The following is a 17,814-nucleotide window of genomic DNA, read 5'->3' as shown; positions in this document are numbered from 1 at the left end:
TAAGTTGTAACTTATCTCCCAGGCCATCATGTCTTTCAAGCTCATCCACTGTCTGGGGCAGCTCCTCTTCCCGTCACTTCCTGGGGCAGCCGTTTATCGCAGCACTGAGCTCAGCGTGCTGATACTATCAGCTTAGGATTCGCCTTCCCTACTGAAGGAAGCTGCGGCTGACAAATTTTTGTAACTCCAGTGCCTAGGGCGCTGCCTAACACCAAATAGGAGTGCAACAAGGGCTTGGTCAACCAAATTAATTCGAAGCTTGAGTCTGAAAAACGGATGCAGGTCAATACAAATCCAAGAAAGCTAGCAGAGTAGGCCCTGAAAGAGTGTCCTTGAATCTGTTGGAGGGAGGAAAACTGCAGTTCCTTCTACAGAAATAGGCTCACAGGTTTTTCCAGAAATCACCCCTAACTGCGATGCTTTCTTCCGTTCTGGCCCCAATGATTCTGTGGTCCCTGGGCTGACAGTGGTGCCATGCTCTGTGGCCGCCTGTGGTCGCAGCGCAGGGATCCATAGTGCACCACGGCTGCTTTGGTATGTGCTGGGCAGTGGACCGACATTTCCGTGACCATTGATTGATTTTGCTCATTTATTTTTAAATCTTTTAAATTCTTTAGTGCTGTAATTAGGTTAGCTCAAATCTAGTGAGGTCATACTAGTAAAGGCGCGCCGTATGTGCAGGGAGGTGACCTACTGGATTGCGCTGCCTCGCGGCTCTGATGTGGTGTAAGGAAGCCAAAGTGTTTCTCTTCCTAACAGGACATTTTTATGGCAGTTCTTTTATATTGATTATTTCTCCTTATGGTCTTTTCTTCACTTGTCCTGAACTTTTCTAAAGATGTACTCAAATCCATTCTCTTTCTCCAGTTTTGGGAGCATGTTTTATTTTCAACATGACTCTGGGTCCTGTCCCTCCCCATCTCCGCTATTGCAGATGCTCCCAGCGTCCCATTTTCCTTGGGAAAGTACAGATACCATGAAGTAAAAAGGTACTCCCTGCGGAATGAGGGTGAGGTTTTACCTGCTTGCAGACGTTCTTCCTTCTCAGAGCTCCCTAGTTCTTGATTTTGAACCCCGAAGGCAGCACGTAAGAGAGACTCTCTAAGAATTTAAGACGGAAGAAGGAAGCCATTTAGTTTTTGCATACTTCTGCTGAGATCTGACCTCTCGGCCCCTGTTATTTCTTATTCGGCACTAAGGCAGCTTAAACACACACACACACACACACACACACACACACACACACACACACACAGAACTAGTTGACAGCCTAAGCCAACGGATTTATTTTCTCTTAGCACAGCAAGATGTGCTAAAATTACTAAACCTTGAAAGACTTGCTGGGATTCCTGAATGAGAAATTCTCCTACCTTTGATTTTTTTCTCTTTCTTTATGAAACAAAAATAGTTCTGTGTCCGTGGGTGAAGGGGTTTGGCAGACACGATTATAATAATGTATTGAAAAACACTTACTTTGATTGACTAAAAACCAGATGCCGTTCGCAGTCGTTAAAAGCCTGTGCTCATGTCCTCACGCTTGTGTTCACCACACTTCCGTGAGATGAATAATAGGACCCCCCCCCCCAAGCTGGAAGTGGAGAAGCTCAGAGAGGACACTTGAGAAGTCCTCCCCCATCTTCTGCCAAGGTTCCCATGAAACAGTGTTGCCTGGAACATAACCTATTGGGGGTAGAGACCTTGTTCCATAGTTATTGTGTCTCCTTTGCCAGGATTTAGGCCTGGCACACTTCAGCGGCTCCAAGCAGGTTGCATGGATGGGAGGCGGGCGGAAATGTCCTATTAATCTGACCAACAGACGGGGTTAGAGGTCCTGGGGGTGCCACTTACTAGCTGAAGCCCCTAGATAGTATGGTTAGCCTCCCTAAATGTCAGTTTCTAGTATTTGTAAAATGGGGATAGACGAGTACTGAACTTCAATAAGGTGTCAAGTAGTATTTAATTAATATTAGTTATTAATAAATTGGGCAAATTTTCCAACTCCCTATTCAGAACTTGACAAGTGTGTACATATATACCATCAGCTCAGTCATTCTCTATTAAAAAATGATAGAAATCCAGGAGGTGTTATTTGGACACTGATTTTTATTAACTCCACTGAATTAGATTCAGCTCTCACTGGGAAAGATGAAATAAAAGTCTTCCCAGTATGAATATTCTTGTCTTTGGAGGCCAGCCCTGGATCTTAGAACAAAAACAAATCAGTCGTTATTAGTTACTGTATCTCATTTTCCAAAACACATGTTTCATTGTTGCAGTCACTTACAGATAGTTTTACATGACACACTCCTGCTTTTGTCTTTTGCTAAATCACTGAATGACCAACCTTCGTGTTCCTGATGTATTAAAATTGTCAAAAGATTCATTTTAAGATTATGTGTCGAGAAGGCTGTTCGTTTGAACACTGTGTAACAGTGAAGAGCCCTTGACGAATGCAATAATAAAGTGGAATCCGAGGATTGCCCCATTATGAATGATTTGGATGTAGAAAGAAATTATTTTTAGGCACAGCATCCCTACAGAGCCTGAAGCTATGTGTTTTACAAACTAGAAATTTATGCACTAAATAAAAATTACCAGATGTCAGTGTCGGTACGTGCCAACTGGCACATGTGTGGTGGTTCAGTGTCTGGGAGAAATGATGCTCACTTCTTTGCCATTCAAACTCAGGAGGGGTAGTTGAGGTAAAATGTTGCTGAAAAAATTACAATGTGCTCAGCTACCCAAACATGTCACATGTTACGAATTGTTATCTGAAAGGCTTTAATTTTTCCCCCTCATGACTCCATGCGTGTTTGTGGCATTGCAAATGTAACCCATGTTTCTCTTCTAATTTTATTACATTCTTTCCAGAGGCTTGCCTCATTCTCTTAAAGGGTCAGCAGATACCTTATTTAAAGAACCGACCTGGACACAGCAAGTCTCATAGAGGTCCAATTCAGAGCTAAATGCATGATAGGATTAATTACTTTATCTTGCACATACCAGCATACCTCAGTAATATTCGTGACATCAGCAAATGGATTCTCTTCTCTCTTTAGAGATTCGAGCTCAACTGGTAGAACAACAAAAATGCCTGGAGCAGCAGACGGAGATGCGAGTTCAGCTTCTCCAGGACCTGCAAGATTTCTTCCGGAAAAAAGCCGAAATCGAGACGGAATATTCTCGGAACCTAGAGAAGTTAGCAGAAAGGTTCATGGCAAAAACAAGAAGCACTAAGGATCACCAGCAGTACAAGTAAGAGAGACTTTACTCAGATTCACCTTTCCAAGGTCATCGCCTACCTTTTTAATACCCTTGTTGGTTTTAGGATTTTCCCTTTTTGTCTGATAAGCTATTGATTGGCATAACCCCATAGATTAAAGCAACCATCTGCATTTATGAGCATTAGTTTATCACATTTTAAATTAATAGTATTCTCTTCACAGTTTTCTCTTTCCGATAAATATATATTTTTGAGTAACTATATATTCAAGAAGAACATAAAGTTCATATTTTTTATAAACTTCTTGATTACAGGAAACTAGGAGCTGATATCTACCACAGGTGGATATTTGAATGGGCAAATTTTAATAGCTGATTGTTCAAGCAGAGACTTCAGCATTTCTGCAGTGATTTTATATGAAAATGAGCAATAATGCCCAGCCAGTGTGGCTCAGTGGTGGAACATCGACCTGTGAACCAGAAGGTCAGGGTTCAATTCCCAGTCAGGGCACATGCCCAGGTTTCGGGCTTGGTCCCCAGTGGGGAGCGTGCAGGAGGCAGTCATTTGGTGATTCTCTCTCATCATTGATGTTTCTCTCTCTCTCTCCCTCTCCCTTCCTCTCTGAAATAAAAAAAAAATAAAAATTTTATTTTAAAAAAGCAATAAGTGTTGCTTAAATTTAGTCCTCCTCCTCTCCCCCATCATGTTTATGGTCATTGCAATTGAGACTGACTTAAAACAAGGGTCTTGTAAATATGCTATGATTGAGTGTAATGAAACTTCATCTTAATTATTCTTCATTTGTTTAAAGAATACCTACCGGTTTTTCTGGTCATGGAATTTACTTCCTAACAAATCCTAGAGGCAAAACGAGATAAGTATGCAGGCAACGACAGTAGAGTATACAAGTGCTATGACAGGGTCATCACAGGATGGCATGGGCCCACCTGGTGGGAATCCACCCTGTAGTGGAGGTGGAAGGGAAGGTCAAGGAAAGGTCCCGGAAGAAGTAATACGTAAGTGAGGACCCGAGGGACTAGGTGGCATGTAAGAGACTGGAGCAGGCTGTTCCAGGCAAGAGGAGCCTCATGTATAAGGGATGGGGTCGGGGTGGGGGTGGTGGGGGGAGGAGTCCGGGACAGCTTTGAGAACAGAAAGTAACCTGGTGGCTACAAGTGTACATTGTGCCAGATCGTGGAGTAGATCATACTGGACAGTTTGGATTTCATCCTGAGGGCATGAGAAGCCTTCGGGGAGTTTTAAGTAGCAGGATGACCAGCTCAGACCTGCTTTTTAGAATGATAACAAGGACCAGAGATGGGATTGTGCACCGGAGGACGCTGAGGCCGAGAGAGGGAGACCGTGTAGGGGCCCTCGCAGCAGGGGCGTGAACGAGCAGCCCTGCGGGAAGAAGCGGACTTGTTTCATCATTTCTGGAAATGCAGGGACTAGGTAATCTGACAAACACTTCTGCCGCAAAACTCCCAGAAATTCTGCTTAAAATATAATAGCCATTCTTTTAAAAGTATAACGGAAACATAGGAAAGTAAGGGAAATTTCCAGGAGCCAGAAAAAGAAAAGGGAACTAAAAACCAAATTGGCAGTTGTATCCACTCTTTTTTTAAATGTGTTTTTATTGATTTCAGAGAAGAAGGGAGAGGGAGAGAGATACAAACAATGATGGGAGAGAATCATCGAGCGGCTGCCTCCTCCTGCACACCCCACACCAGGAATCGAGCCTGCAACCTGGGCATGTGCCCTGACCGGAAATTGAATCATGACCCCCTGGTTCATGGGTCAATGCTCAACCACTGAGCCACACGGGTCGGGCTGAATCCACTCTTTAGTCCCACATGGGGATAGAAGATGAGGCCCAACAAGGTAAAAAGTTGGAACTGAGGGCTTCGCCGCCACCAAGCTTATCACATTGTGTCCCAGCCTGAAATCAGGACCAGTGAAACTATCTCAGTGAAACGATAAAACAGAAAACCATAAATCCGCCCCCCCCCCCCACACACACACACACACACACACTCAAGGCAACAACAAGGCCTGTCTGCTCAGCTGGCTCCGGATTGGAGGGTGATTCAGAGATGCCTGTCTTTGCCTTCACCGTGGGCTTTGCAGTTCCATTTTACACCCCTCTGTGGCTTTGGATCCTACGTAAAAAGTTGGGCAGAAACTGCCCCTGGGGTACTTTTGCAGAAGCAAATGAAAAACTACTCCGCATAGGGAATCTCTTTCCGCGCCCCCCCCCCCCCCCCCCAGCCTTGGATATGTTGGGCTAGAATAGAAATACATTTTAGTGATGGTTTCCAGGGCAAACAAATGTCAAATGTATCTGACAGAGACTAGAGCTAGAAAGAGGAGACTGGAGCCAGTACTGCATTCACATTGATAGGAACTGTCCTTTTTTGAAGTGAATGCAAAGAAGAAGACAGCTCGTTCATCCATTTAGTAACATTTTTAAATTGATTTTTAGAGAGAGAGGAAGGGAGATGGGGGGAGAGAGAGAGAGAGAGAAGCATCGATGTGAGAGGGAAACATCCATCAGCTGCCTTCTGCACACCCCCGACCAGGGATCAAGCCCTAAACCCCGGCATGTGCCCTGACTGACCGGGAATTAAACCAACAACCTCCACCCAGCTGAGCCACACCAGCAAGGACTCAGTACATGCTTTTGAATGACACCTTCTGTGTGCTGTCCTGGGTAATGAGTTGTCAACTGAAAACAGGCACCTTCGTCTGGTACCGTAGTAGAGAGCTGTCACTTTTTGTTTCTCCTGGTTTGTTCACTAGTTTTCTTCAAAAGGTAAGCAACTTGGAATTTTCTTTGACTTGAGTACATTTATTTTTGAATAAATATGGGACTGAAGATAGATGGATAATGTCTACAGAAAGGATGAACCAGGATTAGGAAAAACTCAGACAGTCTTTATGAAAGAGTCAAGACAGGTAATCATTTTACAATATATGTAAGTTGAGCCACTGTGCTGTACACCTTAAACTTATACAGTGGTGTAAGGTAATTATATGTCAATAAAACTTGGGGGCAGGTGGTCATAGAGGCCTCATTTGATATGCTGACTCTACTGTGTGCCTTTGGTAAAGTTGCTGAACCTCTCTGAGCCTTTTTTTTTCCTAACTTATACATTGAGACTTTATGACCATTAAATGAGACACAAAGTTCTTGATATGATTGATAGCTGGCATGGGGTCTACACACAATCTTTTTTCTCCTCTTCACCAAGCAAACATTAAATATTTAGCACTGTAACTTGACCCATCATTTAAGCTGGACTTCGGAGTCTAGCTCCTATTCAGTTTGGGGATGTTTATAGTGTAGGGCAGAGATTTTCAACCGGTATGCCACAAGAATTTAAAAACATGCAATACCTGACTGTTTAGTCAGGGGCATTGATCTTAGGTTGTCAAATTTTTAAAAAATGACAACAACCAACACAACAATAGCTGTCCTGTGTGAATGAATCAAAAGGATACCTATTTTTCTGGTGTGCCGCAGAGTTTTAGTAACTAGTTTATGTGTGCCATGAGATGAAAAAGGTTGAAAACCGCTGGTGTAGAACAGTCCTTGGCCTAACTTTGCCCCTGTATAGAGCAAAGACCATGAGTTGGATCAGTCTCCCCGGTTCAAAGTCTCTCTGACACCAGCTTTGGTCTTCAGCACATCCCTGCACCTTGCTAAGCTCCAGCTCTGTCATTGATAGAGGGGGCAGAAAGAATCCCTGCCTTAAATGGTAGTGTAAGGATTCAGTAGAGTTAGTCTGTGTAAAGCCTTCAGATCAGCCCCTGGGTAAAAAGAGCTAGCTTCATATAGCACTTACTATAGAACTAAGGCATTTTAGTAAGCAAATAATCCCCAGAATAAGTCCTGTTATTTTATCCATTCTGCAAATGAAGTACGGGTGACATGTTACGTATTTTGGCCAAGGTCATATAGCTAGTAAGTGGTAGTTCTGGGACCTGAACCTGGACCAGCGGTCGCCAACCTTTCAGACCTCACAGAGCACCAGTGGTCTGCACACCACCGGTGTGTGCCCGCTGACCTGATAGTGTAGATCCATATTCCATGCTTTCTTTTTTTGTTCTGTTGTTAATCCTCACCAGAGGGTATTTTTTCCATTGGTTTTTAGAGAGAGAGGAAGGGAGGGAGAAAAAAGAGAGAAACATTGATGAGAGAGAGACACACTGATTGGTTTCCTCCGGCACGCACCCTGACTGGGACCAGGGTTCGAACCTGCAACCCAGGTACATGCTCTTGACCTGGAATCAAACTGGCGACCCTTCCAGTGTGTAGGTAGACGCTCTGACCACTGAGCAAAACCAGCCAGAGCCATATTCCATGCTCTTGACGTGTGCACTGCTTCCTACAGTAGGTGCTTAGTAAATGATAGCTGCTATTGTTATTACTACTACTATCATTATTAAGGCAATGCCAAGTGTTTATTCAATGAATGAAGTAATATTTAAAGCTTACTATAGGCAGGGCATTGAGGAAACAAAAGAAAAGTATGAAATGTCCTCAAATGTTCTTCAACATAAAGAATATACGTAGAAGTTAATATGATGAGGTAGCATTTCCCTCTCGGCTGGATGGATAGAAATTGTCAGTAGAATGGCTCTCCTTGTCTGCCATTGGACCACTGCCCTTTGCCTGAGCACTGGAGGAAAAATCGGGGTTCTCCAGGTGGGGAGCAATTCTCAGTGTGCCAACTGGGAGAATGGGTGGCCGCTCTCGGGGGTGTAAGTGCTAAGACCCTGGATCAGGGGTTTCTTCTCCTATACCCATTCTTACCTCTATCTTCTACTTGGTCTTTTTTCTAAAGATGGTTTTGACTTAATGCAGTGTACAATCCTGAATCTGAGGGGCTTATTGACAGAAAGAGCTGACTTAATGATTTCTTTCCTAATATTCAGAGTTATAAATGATCATGAATAATAGGAGGATAACATGTCTGATAAAATGGCACTTATGTCCCTGAGTTAGTGTAAACATTCTATGCCATTTTGCCATTTTACAGTTAGATTTTAATGTCAAAACAAAGCAAAGCAAAAACAAAACAAACAAACACATAAACGTGGTACTTTGATTTTTTTTTTTTTTAAGCAGTAACATCCTAATGGGTCCCTCTTTTTGTTCAGAGTTTTTCTTTAAGATTTTTTACAAGTCTTCTTTCGTGGTTTATATTTTACTTTTAGCTTTATTATCTAGAATAAACAAGGAGGAGTTAGAAATCTGAAACTGTTTAAACAGGACGTGTGACAAGTTATAAGCCAGCAAACTTCGTGGTTCTGTTCACGAGCCTTGAGACAATGCTACAAAGTTCTGGCTCTTTTGGGGAGGCTGGAGGTTATGTACCAGGGGGTTAATAAATCACCCTCACATTTATGTTCCATGGAAAGCTTACCTCGCCAAATCGCTTTTCCAACAACAGCCTGAACATTCAAAGCAGACTTTGTGCGCAGGGGCAAACCACAGTCTGTCTGGGAGACAGTAGTCTATAGATTTTTATGTAAACATGAACTGCTTTCTTCAATGGAGGGTTTAAAGCCGAAGGCCTGCCTGAGTGCCCTGTATGGTAGGGTCCCATGGCCCTTGTTGGGGGAGTACGTTTTGACCCATGATCGTGGTCCAAGTTTTTTCTTCAAGCCTAGGAAATCGCTGGCTCTGTGCCATCACAGCCCGGGAGGCTGCTCTGCTGGCTGTGGAGTGTCCTGGTATGAGCAATACCCAGCGTAAAAGAACAGTGACCAAACCCGTCTCTCTCGTGGCTCCTAGTTTGCCTTGGGGTCTTCCCTCAGCTGACTGGGGCAGCTTTGAAATGGATGGTAATCCTGTCTTTCTTCACTTGTAGGAAAGACCAGAATTTGTTGTCTCCAGTGAACTGCTGGTATTTGCTCCTGAACCAAGTGAGGAGAGAAAGCAAAGACCACGCAACCTTGAGTGACATCTACCTGAACAACGTGATCATGCGCTTCATGCAGATCAGCGAGGATTCCACCAGGATGTTTAAAAAGGTACCCTCCGTCAATCCTGCCGTCCTGTGCTTTCCCATAACCGCTCTGCCCGTAGCCACAACTGAGAAGGGGCTGGTGCCTTGATTCCTTAACTGGGCTCAATAAATATTAGGTAAAAATAAATAAATGTGTTCATATTCTAATTAAAAGTGAAACCTGAGCAAGCATACTTGTAGAGAGTTAAATCACTGAATCTGTGACTAAACAATGTGAGCAAATTTTTGAAATGGGGTGTGTCTGCCAGTTGCACCTCTGCCCTTGGAGACGGGCTGCCTGCAGTTATGAAAAACCAAACCAGAGAGGAAGCGCTTCCGATTCGGTGTTTTGGGCTCACGCCTGATCAGAGACTTGTGAAGAACGAGATAACCAGATGTGCTGCTCTCTCGGGAAAATGTTATCACAGTTTCTTCTTACTCCCACCAGGCCAGCAGCGGAGGCGGTGATGGAGTGACATAAAAAAAAAAAATTCCACAGGGCACAGAAAATTCTGTCCCTTGCATGCCAGCGAGCTTCCTCCTTCCCAAATCCATTAAAAAAGAAGAAGAAACTGCACTTTTAAGTCTTCTTATCATTACTACTAGTCTCAGCCAGATCTCAGCAATTTTTTTTTTTTAAATTTGGACATTTTTGTTGAGAACCATAACAAAATTGGACTATTTCCGTTGTAGAGAATGCAGCCACTTGCCCAGTGAGACTAGCTTTCAGTTTGTATGTTTGTAAGACAAGGGTTCGCCCCCGCCCCCACCACAGCTTTGTACCAGGGGTGCGGTTGCCTATACCAATATCTGTACCTCTATTCAGTAAGTAATTATTAGTTTCAGAAAGTGGGGGAAAGAACCAACTTGTGGATTAATGGCATATTTATGTTTCAAAGGGGCCCCGTAGAACAAAGATGCAGTGTTAGGCAGGCCAGCTGGAAAACTTCTTAGTCATGTTTGATGTATCCATAGTAGATTTCAGTTCTGACCTAGAAATGTAACTTAGCAAACTCCAAGTCCTCTTTTGCTCTAGTAATTTGGGGGGCGGGGGGAGATGTTTCAAACAAAGGAGAAATGTGAAAAATTTAGAACTAAGAGCATATTAATTAACAAGACAATAAATGCAAGAATATCCCGTGCATCTTTAAAAGTAGAGATCTAAAACAAAAAGTTTAGACTGAGCCATGAGAGTGAAGGAAATTTCTCCTGCATCAGCCCTTTCAGCCAAGACCTCATGTGGTCCATGTTTGGTTTCTGTTTTTGTTTTTGAGCATCTTCTAGGAGCAGGAGATGGCGATAGGTCTTGGAGAGGCTCTATAGATGAAGAAAAAAAACTAGTCCTCGTGTTCCAGGAGGTCACAGTTTGTCCAAATTTGGGTGGCGCTATATGCGTTGCAGTCATGGGGGTGCTGGCAACCATTCAGCCAGGGCCTCTGGAACCAGCACCTCAATGGAGTCCATTTATTTATCCGTTTAACTAAACATCTTTAATATGTCTGGCTGTGGAAGCAGAGGTAAAAGACATGCCTGCAGGGAACCCATTACCGTCATGAACAGTTCCCCTGCAGAGCTGGAAGTTCTTCACAGGGAAGGACACACTTGCGGTGAGGTCTGTAGGAGAAGGAGGTGGTGGTCAAGCAGACAAGGACAGTGACCTGGTCCCGGGGAAGCAAGAGCGCGTGGCATGTCCTGGGAAAGGAGAGTGTGATGTGACTGGACCAGGGGTTGAATGGACACGAGTGATGGGATGTGAGGCTAGAAAGGACGGTCATATAAAAAGGGACTTTGTGTGTCTTGCTAAGGTGTTAGGATTTGTATTTTGAAAATCAAAGTCAAGGCCTTGATAAAGTCGGTAGAAACCTAGAGCTGAGAGTCGAATGGATCTGGATGTGATCCAGCTCTTCTGCGTACTTGCCGAATGAGCTCTGGAGGTGATTCCAGAGGCCCCCTCTCTGAGGGAGCGGGGAGGGAGCACTGGGCAGAGAGGCTGAGCCTGTGGATGCGCTGGAGCTGGGGGGGCCCTGGGGGATTGTCTCATTTTTTGTCCCATATCCAGGCAAAGGGCCTCATCTTTGTTTGGCATCATTGGATTTGAGCTTCTCGGGGAAGGCTCAGTAATCTTGGGGTGAGGCAACTCCCTTTTGTGGAGGGTAAGTCCTAGAGAGGGATCAGCTGTGTGTCTCAACAGCCAGCAGCTAGTATTCCCAGTAGTTGTGAGAATCAGTTTCCAGCTCTTAAAGAAAAGGTCTGAAGGACGTATAGTCAACACACACACACACACACACACACACACACACTTGCTTGTTTGCTACCTCTTAAGTTTATTCTTATCCGGATCCTCTGGGAGTCAAAAGAATTACAGTCCTTGGAACTGCTTTAGACTTCTGGTTCCTTTGGCATTTAGTGGGTGAATGGCCTTCTCCTGACCATTGCTGACCGCTGGGAAGTTAACAGTCATTACAATTACTGATATCAAATTCTGCCTTCCTCAAGTAAACCCAGCGGACTACACACCCACCTTCCCGTGTATATTACTGATGGAAAATGAAGAAAGGGAAGCGGAGGGCAAAAGGGAAGGACTGGAGGTCATTGAAGAGCCAGGTCAGCCCCTGAGGACACATCTGTCTTCTGGAAGAGCAGGAAGCCAGAACCCTACCTATCAAGTCCCCAGATCTTCAGGTCCCTTTAGGTGAAAAAGCAAACTCATCACCAACCTTCCCCTTTTCCGGTTCTTCTTCCAGCGTGTGGTTCTGTCAGACGGAGAGAACTTGTCAGATCCCATCGGAAGTGACCTTTAGAACTGCTCTGGAGTCTTTAGTGAGCACAGTGCTGTTCTTCTTGGGGAAGGATTTAAGACTTCCTCATTTCCCAAAAATCTTTATGGATCTCTGGCTAGATGCTGGGTTCAGCCTCTTACACAGCTACATCTTATTCAGTTCAGTCAGAGAGAATCATTACCAAACTGTAGAGTCAAATAAGAGTTCGGAGCACATCATTCTTGGAATGTTTTGGGGACCAGATGAGTATAATAATCAAGAAGGCACAGATAGGAATACCCAATTCTAGGCATAGGTATAGGGAACAGCTTCAAGACTTAAAGTTTAATCACATCAAAACCAATTGTGGAAATAGTTGCCTCCACTTGCCAGAAGGTTTTCAACAGATAGAAAAAGTGAAGCTTTTTTTAAAAAAAAAATTTATACACACACACACACATACACACACACACACACACACACACACTAAAGGCCCAGTGCAATTCATGCACTGGAGGGGGGGGGGTCCCTCAGCCCAGTCTGCCCCCTCTCACAGTCCAGGAGCCCTCAGGGGCGGGAGGCGACCTGGCAATCAAGGGAAGGTGTCACCCCCATCACACCTCTGCTGCTGCCACTTCCGGCAGCACAAGCCTCTGCTGGCCCTGGTTACCTGAGCCTCAGGCGGCCCTGGGCGGCTGGGCAGCCGCCATCAGAGGCTTGCCTGTGCCTTGGGCGTCAGCTGGGCAGCCGCCACCCGAGGCTTGCTTCCGCCTTGGGCGGGCCGTGCGTGACTGGGGGACTCCGGAGGCAGGCGCTTGGAGCGGCCGGACCCACCTGGGGGTGGCGGGGCTGAAGGGACTGGGTGCTGCCATCTTGTGGCTGTGGGCGCCGCCATCTTTGAAGGCATGGCAGTCAATTAGCATATTCCCTCCTTATTGGTTGTGGGCACCGCCATCTTTGTGAGGGCTTGATGGTCAATTAGCATATTCCCTCTTTATTAGGTAGGAGATACACACACACACACACACACACACACACACACATACACACTAGAGGCCTGGTACACGAAATTCATGCATGGGTAGGTTCCCTAGGCCTGGCCGGTGATCAGGGCTGATCTGTGGGCCCCCGCTGGCACCCGCCTTGGCTGGCCTGGGGCCTGCAGGCTGGGGGCAGCTCCTGTGTTGAGTGTCTACCCCCTGGTGGTTAGTGCACGTCATAGAGACTGGTCGTTCCACCGGTCATTCCGCCATTCAGTCAATTTGCATATTAGGCTTGTATTATATAGGATTTCTTTATTGATTTCAGAGAGGAAGGGAGAGGGAGAGGGACAGAGAGATAGAAACATCAATGATGAGAGAGAACATTAATTGTCTGCCTCCTGCATGCCCCCTACTGGGGATTGAGCCCGCAACCTGGGCATGTGCCCTTGGCTGGAATTGAACCTGGCACCCTTCAGTCCGCAGGCCAGTGCTCTATCCATTGAGCCAAACCGGCTAGGGCAAAAGTGAAACTTTTTTAAAAAAGCAATACCTAGCTATTTAAATATCGATAATTTCAGATTTAGACCTGTAGAGTTGTACATAAAACTTGTTGGTCAGAATAACATAGCGATTCATCTTTTAGACTCTGAAGTCAGATATTGTGGGTGTGAGGCTTAGCTTTGCTGATTAGTAGCTATGTGGAGTCGAAAGTATTTGTAAACCTCTTAAGCCTCAGTTTCCACAAGTACAAAGTAGATATAATAACTTATTTCAGATAATTGTACTGAAGACTTATGGATCATACATGAGAAGCCACTTAGCCCAGTGTCTGGACTTACCCCGATAATTGTACTGAAGACTTATGGATCATACATGAGAAGCCACTTAGCCCAGTGTCTGGACTTAATACGTCCTAACTAATTTCTTGCTATTAACTCTATTATTATCTCTATTGAGCACATGTCCACACACCAGCAATAATTATGTAATGTGAGATTACACTACACATTATACTAAGTGTGTCCTCATTCTAAGGAGAGGACAATCCCTGTGGTAATCACATCCAGATCATCACAGGGTATTGGTATATCACTTTTATTATGACGTCCCAAACCATATTTGTAATTGGACTCTGAGAACTACCCTCACAGCTTCCTTGCTTGTAAATGAAGTAAAATTTTGGTGCTCACATTTCAACAATTAGAATATTGAAATCAGAGAATAACCTAATGAAAACCTGTTGGCCAACAACCCCCAGTGCCTCTCAGTTTCCCCCAAAGCTGTTTCATAGGGGGAGCCTTAACTTTGAGGCTTCATTGATTTCTTGATTCGTTCAACAATAATAGTTATTCAGTTCCAGACCCTTCATTATGTATGGAAAGAGTGGGATTCTGCATTTATACTCTCAGGTTCTGCTTTGCCATTTTAGGAGAAGGTCAGAAATTGGAGACTCCTTGTACACAGGGGTTTGTTTCATTATCCGCTCTCCCTTCTCTCCCAAAGAACCAGGATTAATGGGGTGCCTCCTGCCCAGTTTTCCAGCCCTGCCTCCTGGCGTGATGAGACTTTGCTGCCTTCTTTCCATGACTCATGCTGAAGAAAAGAGTGTTCTGCATCTGGTTTGGTGCCACGGCCAGAAAATGTGCAGTTCATGTGCTACACACACACGAAGTAATTCATGTCATCAGTCACAGTTGCAAGAAAGACTGCAGCCAGCTTGCAGTAATCACTTTATTTAAGCACCTCATCACATGATCTCATTTACCAATTTTACGAATGTTAATAGAAGTATGTAGTTTAGAGGGAGCAACATAAAGTGGTAGTATTTGAATGTTACATTATCTCTGTCTGTGTGTTTTCAATTATCCTGAAGCCTGTCATTTCCCCGTGGATTGTTTTCAGATTATTAATGTTTTTATCTTTCCTTGGTTTGCATACATATGCGTACAAGTATAATTTATTTTGCTTTTCACCAATAACAATGCTATCTGCATGCTACCACTTACTGAATTTTAACTGTACGCCAACCACTGTGCTCTGCACTTTTTAAAATATATATATATATCTTTATTGTTGACAGTATTACAGATGTCCCCCCTTTATCTCCCTCTGGCAAGCCCTACCTCCCTGCCCCCAGGCCTTCACCACCCTACTGTCCGTGCCCATGGGCTATGCATATAAGTATATAAGTTCTTTGATTTAGCTCTTCTCCTCCCCTCCTCCCCGCCACCTACACACACACCGAGATATATCAGTCTGTTTCATGCCTCCATGCCTTGGGTCTTATTTTGTGAGTCAATTCATTTTGTTCATTAGATTCCACAAATAAGTGAGATCGTGTGATATTTGTCTTTCTCTGATTGGCTGTGCTCTGCATTTTTTACACATTGTGTTATGCATCTCATAGCTCCCTAATGAACAGATATTATAATCCACCTATCAGGGACAAGGAAGCAAAAGGCTCAGAGAGATATATTGTAGAGCCAGGCTAACTGGTATATATTCTTGTCTTTGCACATATGTCTTAGACATGATTTAGATAGTTACTATGATTCTTGGTGTTTTTGATGGTAACTAGAGATGTCACTCAATGTATAAGTCGGGATTTCGGAGAATTGGGGCACTCTGGTTCTTGGCCCTACTTATTTCTTACAAAAATCCTGAAGAATGATAGCTCTGGATAAGGCAGCAAACTCTGTCAGTCATCCGAGTTGTAGGTGGGGATTCGAAGCAGCGGAGACTGGCCCACGTCACTGAGAATTACTCCACTTAGGCATAAATGCCATAGGTTATCAGATTCAGACTCACAGGAATTAAATTAACCTACTTTGGTCTTGATGATTATGTGGCCTAATTTGAAAGGAAGGATGACAGATTACTAGTGAGATTTGGAAATTTGTAGTCACCTTTTATTTTGCTCAAAGTCAATCATATTTTACTTAAATGCCCCAATAAGAAAGAAAAAGACATTTCTTGGGGGGGGGGGGGGGGCAAATGCTGTGTTTCCAATTAGATCATTTAAAATAAATTAATATTTAGAAAGATGCTTTAATATAAGTTAGTAAAAGATACCAGTCTATTTGAGATCTCTAAGTCTGACCTTATTTTGAAGGAAAGATCCGTATGTTTTGAAAACTACTAATCTATGTGTGAAAGAAAAAGAGCCTATTTCTTTTTTAATATATAAATATATAGTCATTGTACAAACATAGAAAATACTAAAAAATGTAAAAATGGAAATAAGAATTACCCACATTAGCACTACTTACTATAAATATTTTGGGCTATCTATTTTCAATATTTATATAATAAACATATGTGTAGTATACAAACATAACATATATAGGTATCTTACAAAATTGAGATTTCGTTGCATATAACTTGGGAACCAGTCCTTTTCATGTAAAATATTGTTAGTGTCTGGAAACAGTCTTTTAAAATGGGATGCTTCATCCCTATATAATGTTTTAATATCTGCACAGCCAAGTTATTTCCCTGTTGTTTGGACATCTAAATCTTTCACACATCTGTGATTTTCTTATTTTTATGCTACATCGCTTGAAGTAGAATTATTAGGTCAGAGGGTAGCATTAGGATTTCATGCTTTTGATGAAATTCTTACCTTTTTGGAATAAATTTGGTCATGGCTGTGATTTACCAATGAGTGTCTATCCCCTGAAAAAATCAAGCGACTATTTTATTATTTTAGCAGAGAGCTAGCCCGTGTGATTTAGTATGCTGATGCAACAGTAGTAAATAATATAACAGGAGGAACTTTTCCAAAGCATTTTAGTGCAGTGTAGCAGAAGAATTAAATGGTATGCTGGGGGCCTCCAGAGACAGCTTAATTATTGATGGGGCCTGGAAAAATAAGTGAGAATAGTTCGAGCTAACACTACTAGCCAGTTCTCTTGAGTTTTATTGATCTCATAACTAGCTCATTTTTCTAGAAATAAATCAAAACCACACTCATGTCTTACAATGTTGTAGGTTTCTGAAATATTTTAGAAAATATTTTTACTTTGTATTTATGAATTGCTTATCAGGATGGCTGGCCCATTGTAAGTGCTTAATAAATAGCAGTTGTTGGTACTGCTGTTCTTACATTTGCATTGTTACCTCTATTGCTTAGTGACAGCAGGACCTGTGTGACTTACCTGGGTATAAATGAGCTGGTGGGCGACTAGCTAAGAGCATGCGCTGTTGGTTCGGAAGCGTTATTAAAGACTTAAAGGGGACACTAAGCCGATGATACATGTGTGTCGCCTTGGAGCGTGCTATCCTTTTTAAAAACCTGATGTCAGCTAAGTCGACATTTTGTCCTGCAGCGTAATGTGGTAGTACCGGCACACATGTGAGTAGTTGAACTCATAATTACATTGAGAATAGTTGTCTAAAAGCACTCGAAACTTATTTATGGCAAAAAAAAAAAAAATCTAGTAGTATATGGGCCAAAACTATTTTAAATGGGTATCTCTGTTGTTTTATTTTTCTTTTGCTTGTTTATCTGATGTTTTACCTTGAACATACTATATAAGTCATACAAGAAAGCAATTATTTATTGTAAACTAAAAACTTGGCCGAGTACACTAGTCAGTGTTTACTGTAAAGAAGTGGGGAAACTATACCCATTAACTGATTCAGCCCCAAATGCTTTTTATTAATGGAGAAGTAGCCTATTCTCCAGGCACACGTGAAAGTTATACCTTGTGTATGTAGTGTTAGGATGGTTAAAATGAAGGGGAAAAAACATCGTATCAGGGAGCTTCTGGGCAAGGTGGCAGTTTGCACATGGGCTCCAACTGCCTTTCCTCCCAAGTTGTCTTTGAAATGAC

The 17,814-nt window shown here is 43.2% G+C and overlaps 1 protein-coding gene across 1 annotated transcript in view; it reads left to right on the top strand.

The window, feature by feature from the left end:
• Positions 1-17,814, top strand: part of SRGAP1 (SLIT-ROBO Rho GTPase activating protein 1) — a 266,339-nt gene that overhangs the window by 121,787 nt on the left and 126,738 nt on the right. The window contains exons 2-3 of the mRNA XM_008148740.3: positions 3,060-3,255; positions 9,100-9,262. Coding sequence (XP_008146962.2) covers positions 3,060-3,255; positions 9,100-9,262 — 359 coding nt within the window. The remainder of the gene's footprint in view (positions 1-3,059; positions 3,256-9,099; positions 9,263-17,814) is intronic.

The sequence above is a fragment of the Eptesicus fuscus genome, chromosome 7, assembly GCF_027574615.1.
Source record: "Eptesicus fuscus isolate TK198812 chromosome 7, DD_ASM_mEF_20220401, whole genome shotgun sequence".
NCBI lineage: Eukaryota > Metazoa > Chordata > Mammalia > Chiroptera > Vespertilionidae > Eptesicus > Eptesicus fuscus.
Note: the sequence above shows the minus strand (reverse complement) of the source record. Positions and strands in the feature narration are given on the sequence as shown.